At 39.3% G+C, this 4,857-nt stretch overlaps 1 protein-coding gene across 1 annotated transcript; it reads right to left on the bottom strand.

Annotated features, from left to right (window-relative positions):
- Positions 1–947: 947 nt before the first annotated feature.
- Positions 948–2,204, bottom strand: LOC127126260 (polygalacturonase inhibitor). Its single transcript, XM_051055151.1, has one exon. The coding sequence runs from the start codon at positions 2,128–2,130 to the stop codon at positions 1,108–1,110; it is 1,023 nt and encodes a 340-aa protein (XP_050911108.1). The 5' UTR covers positions 2,131–2,204; the 3' UTR covers positions 948–1,107.
- Between the last annotated feature and the right edge of the window lie 2,653 nt (positions 2,205–4,857).

The raw sequence follows: 4,857 nt of genomic DNA, 5'->3' as shown, positions 1-4,857 counted from the left end.
GACCATGAAAGAAGAACTTGAGGCTATAGAAAGAAACAAGACTTAGGAGTTGACTAAACTTCCAAAGGAGAAGAAAGTCATTAGCGTCAGATGGGTTTTCAAGGTGATATTAAAGTCATATGATCTGAAGAAAGCTATCAAAACTGATCAATTTCTCCACTTTAGGGATGAAATTGGTGTTGTTAGTTTTGGTTAGCTGAATATTAAGGGATGGTGTTAGAAGTAATTTATATTCAGTAGTATTAATATTAGTTTTTGTTAAGCTTAACCTAACTAGTGTAGGTTAGCATTATTATCTATGTGGCATTTTTATTTGTATATAGAGTATTATATTTGTCAATGTATAGCATCCAATATAATAGTTATAATAGCAGTCTGTGTAGCAGTGCATGTGTGCAACTATTTGTTGTAACTTTTTAATAGAGTAGTGAAAATTTGTTATTCTCTCTTCTTCCATCTTCATTCTTTTTCACCTTGTACACCAACAATCTCTCTAAAACTTCCTCTATGACGAGTGATATTATGTAATTTTTTTCGTTCATGGGCTTCGATAGAAAAATTAAAGGTTATGGTATATGAAAATGACGTATATGTAAGTTTTGGAGAGTGTTTTTGGTTGGATGAATTGGTTGTTAAGTTGATTACTAAAAGGGTCATATTGTAGTATAAATTTTAAAACATTGAAAAGGCAAGTTAGAGAACTTGTAGGCATCACATAATCTTTAATAGTTAGTTAATTAAAACATTGAAAGGGAAAATTAGAGAACTTCTATGCATCGGTTAATCTTAAATAATTAATTGATTAAATAGTTAGTTGTTGATTGGTCGGTCGATGATGATAAACAGTTAGTTGGCAGGTTAATGATAGACAATCGACATATTCTACCCAATGACACATTAGTTAGGTAATTTTACCCAACTTTTTTTAAGAGGGGGTAACTCAATCCTCAGCTAAATAAAAATACACATAGAAAATACGAAATTACAGCATCGGTTCAACTTAGCAATTTAACATTGACCATATTCAAATGGTATCCAAATAACACTTTTTTATTTATTAAAACATACAGGAAACTCACTTAGAACTTAGCCAAGTCATCTCCATTATCACTTTTTGCATGCAGGAAGTGGTGACCCACAGAAACCCTTGTTGTGAAAATAAGCGTACACATCAAACCTCGTCTGCAATTCACCACCCTGCGGTATCTGACCAGACAACCTATTATAACTCACATTAAACTGCTGCAAATTTTCCACTTTCGTCAACGCCACTGGAATCTTCCCATATATCTTATTATGATTCAGATCCAACCATATCAAACTCTTTTTTGGAAAATCAACCTTTGACAAATCAAACGACAACAAGTTCCTTGAAACATCAAGGGTCTGTGTCCTTTTCTTGCTCCCAAAAAGCACAGAAGCGTCACCTTCAAGCTTGTTTCTGGATAAGTCTATCCTCTCTGGATCTATTTGGCCTAATGAAGCTGGAATGGGCCCAGAAAGCTGGTTGTGAGATAGGATGATATCCGGCCCGGGCTTTTTGAATGAACCGAACGATTCTGGAATTGGGCCTGTGAGCTTGTTTCTGTCTAAGTGTAAGGACTCGAGGTTAGGTAACTGGGAAAGTGAACTGGGGATAGAGCCGGTGAGATTGTTGGTGGAAAGATGAAGAAGCTGGAGGTTTTTGAGTTGAGACAAGAAAGAGGGTATTGGGCCTGAGACATTGGTGTATTCAATGAAAAGATATTTGAGGTTTTTGAGCTTTGCTATGGTAGGCGGGATTGGGCCTGTGAGTCTGGGAAATTTGTGGAATCGGAGAAACTGGAGATAAGGGAAGTCGCCGACGGAAGGGGGAATGTGACCGGAGAGATTTGTATCTGGGACGGAGGATTGTATGAATAGGTCGGTGATACGGTGTGTTTTGAAGTCGCATTTGACACAGTACCAGCCACAACAATCTGTTTTTGGATCCCATGAGGTTATAACGTAAGGGTTGTTGAGTTCTTGTTTGATTCTGAGAAGAACTTTCTTGTCTTGTGGGTTGCATTTCTCTGAGAATGCAACTCGGGAGAGTAAGAGGAGGGAAAGGAAGCTTAGAACTATTGCAGCTCCGCTGAACATGGTTCTCATTTTTGGTGGGTTTGGAAATTTAGAAGGTTGAATGGCTAAGTGGGATGGTGTTGATACTTATAGAATGTTTGGTTACCTTTTAAACGTGTGGTTCAGATTTTACTACTCGATAAACAATTCAATGAGAAAATCCAGTCCCATATAAAAATGTGAAACATGTGACTTGTTGAATGGCTAGTTGCTTTCATTAAATGAAAAAGAAGGAACGACGTCTGATTTTTTACGTTCAATTGGTCTAAAATAATCATCTGAGTCGACGAAATAATCACATAATATCTAAATTAAGCAATTAGATCAATTGACACCCGATTTGATCTGATTCGTTTGTACAAAAAACACAATGGATCGGTAAATTTCAATCGAACGATTCAAATTCATCCACCCCTACAACATATATTAGAGCATCCAAAGAATCAATCTTCGAGGTTGATATTTTAAAGGAAATCAACGTAGCTCCCTCGCAACTTCATCCTAACAATTGTACCTTTGTCATTGAGTTTGAGATCATTTGTCAGATTCTTGAAATCACATTTATCGCGGACTTTTTCTTTTTGTTTTATAGAACAAAAAAGGTTGATAAAGATGGTTGAATCTCTATAAGTGTCTTTTCTAGTAGGAGATTATCCACCTTGTATTCGTCTAATTACAAGAACATGAAAGTGTCGCATCCGCGAAAAACAACTGGCGGGCTAAAACAAAAACAAACAGAGCCGCCACCGTGCGTTATTTATCCCAAAAAAGGGAAAAGAAACGCTCGAAGTAAACCTGGAAAAGACATGATCTCGCGACCAAAGAGAGATGGGATCGGGAGTCGGTTATGCGAAGGGAAGGTATTAGCACCCCTACGCATCCGTCGTACTCGACGGGATCCACGCACAAAAGAAAGGATAAGGTTGCTAAAGACTGCTCAAACACCACACAAGACTGGAAAGAGACACAGAGAGACAAAAGAAACTAACTCGGCAGGATATCGCATCCTGGGCTTACGTAGTCTGTCAGGCACATACATCAGAGTCGACGTAGTTCGGGACAGGGGAAAACGTGCTCGCTAGGATGTCGCATCCTATGCATACGTATCTTCTCGAACTAGAGAAGAATCAGAGCACTCGTAGCTCGGCTAACGCACGTCAAACAAAACCACACAGGAAACCGACTACCAATCGCTGGACTTACGTCAGACTCCACACAAACAGGCAAACCTGGAAACCGAATGCCAATCGCTAGGCTTACATCAGACTCCGAACCAACAAACCCACACTGGAAACCAAATGCCAATCGCTGGACTTATATCGGACTCCAAGCACACAACAAACACACACGCAGGAAACCGACTGCCAATCGCTGGACTTACATCAGACTCCTACCGGAAAGGGAGAACAAACACACACAAAAAGAAAAGGTTGCCCGGAGAGATCAGCTCATCTCCTGCCTACGTACCTCATCTGGTATGAGGATCAGGGCGACGTAGTTCCCCTACGCAGGGAAAAAGGACTAGCCTAATCAGATACAAAGGGAGACACAAACTACTAGGGAGACTACGACTCGAGCCTAGAAGTTGTCATGCATACGATCCCTAAGTTAAGGTTGCTATCTAACTTGCACAGGAAGCAAGCTATCCTAAACAGCACAGGCAAAGCAATCATACACACAATTAGCACACACTATATACAAACAAAGTGGACTCACACAAGGTTAGACTGTGAAACACAAGCCAACTGGAATCGGGTGTGATTAGCTCTTAACCCTAACATTGAGAGTTAGGGTGAAGCAGATGAAATAGGAAGTGAGGGTAAGACCTCACAGCTCGTATCCCTGGCCTGGGAGAGCTTCAGACAAGTGAAAGTGTGGGAGTTCAGAAAGTTGGAACCCTTCTCCACATATGACTGACTCAACAAAGATCTTGGGTTAATATCCACAATGCATCAACACAAGGTGTGTGAGCAAAATGAATGACTCACTGAATAGCAGGAGATGGATTGCACATCTCTTTTATCTGCCAATTGCCTTATCAAAGGACTTTTCCCGCTTGGCACAAAGATAAACAAACACAAGCATTGCCTCTTAAGGATGGCTTCAGACAGGTGCCTGCCCAAGTAACAGGACAGGTCTTCCAGACTACATGAAGTCAGAGAGTTATACCTCAAATGGTTAAGCAACCAAGCAAAAACAAAAGCAAGTTCAAAATGAACTTAAGCAACTTATGTACCTGTGGAAACATCAAACAAATCAATTCAACTGTACAGACAAACAGACAATCATGAATATCAAACAGTCAAACCCAATGAGCAAAGGCCTAAGCCAACAAGTCAAACTCAAATGAGTTAACAACCCTACAAAACACACAATGTTAGTAGTCAAAATCAAGCATCAAATGCTCAAGTGAGGTTGCATCATGAACCATATAACCTGGATGTTCAACCTGAAATCAAAGCTCAAAGATGAGAGAAACCACTAGGTCAAGGCCTAGGGTCAAAGAGGGAGAAAAAATTCAAAACAGAACATGAAATTCAACATGAATCAACCTCAATCAATTAAGAACACAATCCAAAAGGTCTCATCTCAATATCAATTACCAAATTCATTTCATGAACCAAACATGGCAAGGTATACACATTGTAACCACATTGTGACATCAGAAGAAACAAATGCACATTAAATCCAAAATGATTCAAATAATTTTGGCAAAATTCATGGGTAAATAGAACATACAACATGATCATCACACAA

This window comes from Lathyrus oleraceus, chromosome 3 (genome assembly GCF_024323335.1).
Source record: "Lathyrus oleraceus cultivar Zhongwan6 chromosome 3, CAAS_Psat_ZW6_1.0, whole genome shotgun sequence".
Lineage (NCBI taxonomy): Eukaryota > Viridiplantae > Streptophyta > Magnoliopsida > Fabales > Fabaceae > Lathyrus > Lathyrus oleraceus.
Note: the sequence above shows the minus strand (reverse complement) of the source record. Positions and strands in the feature narration are given on the sequence as shown.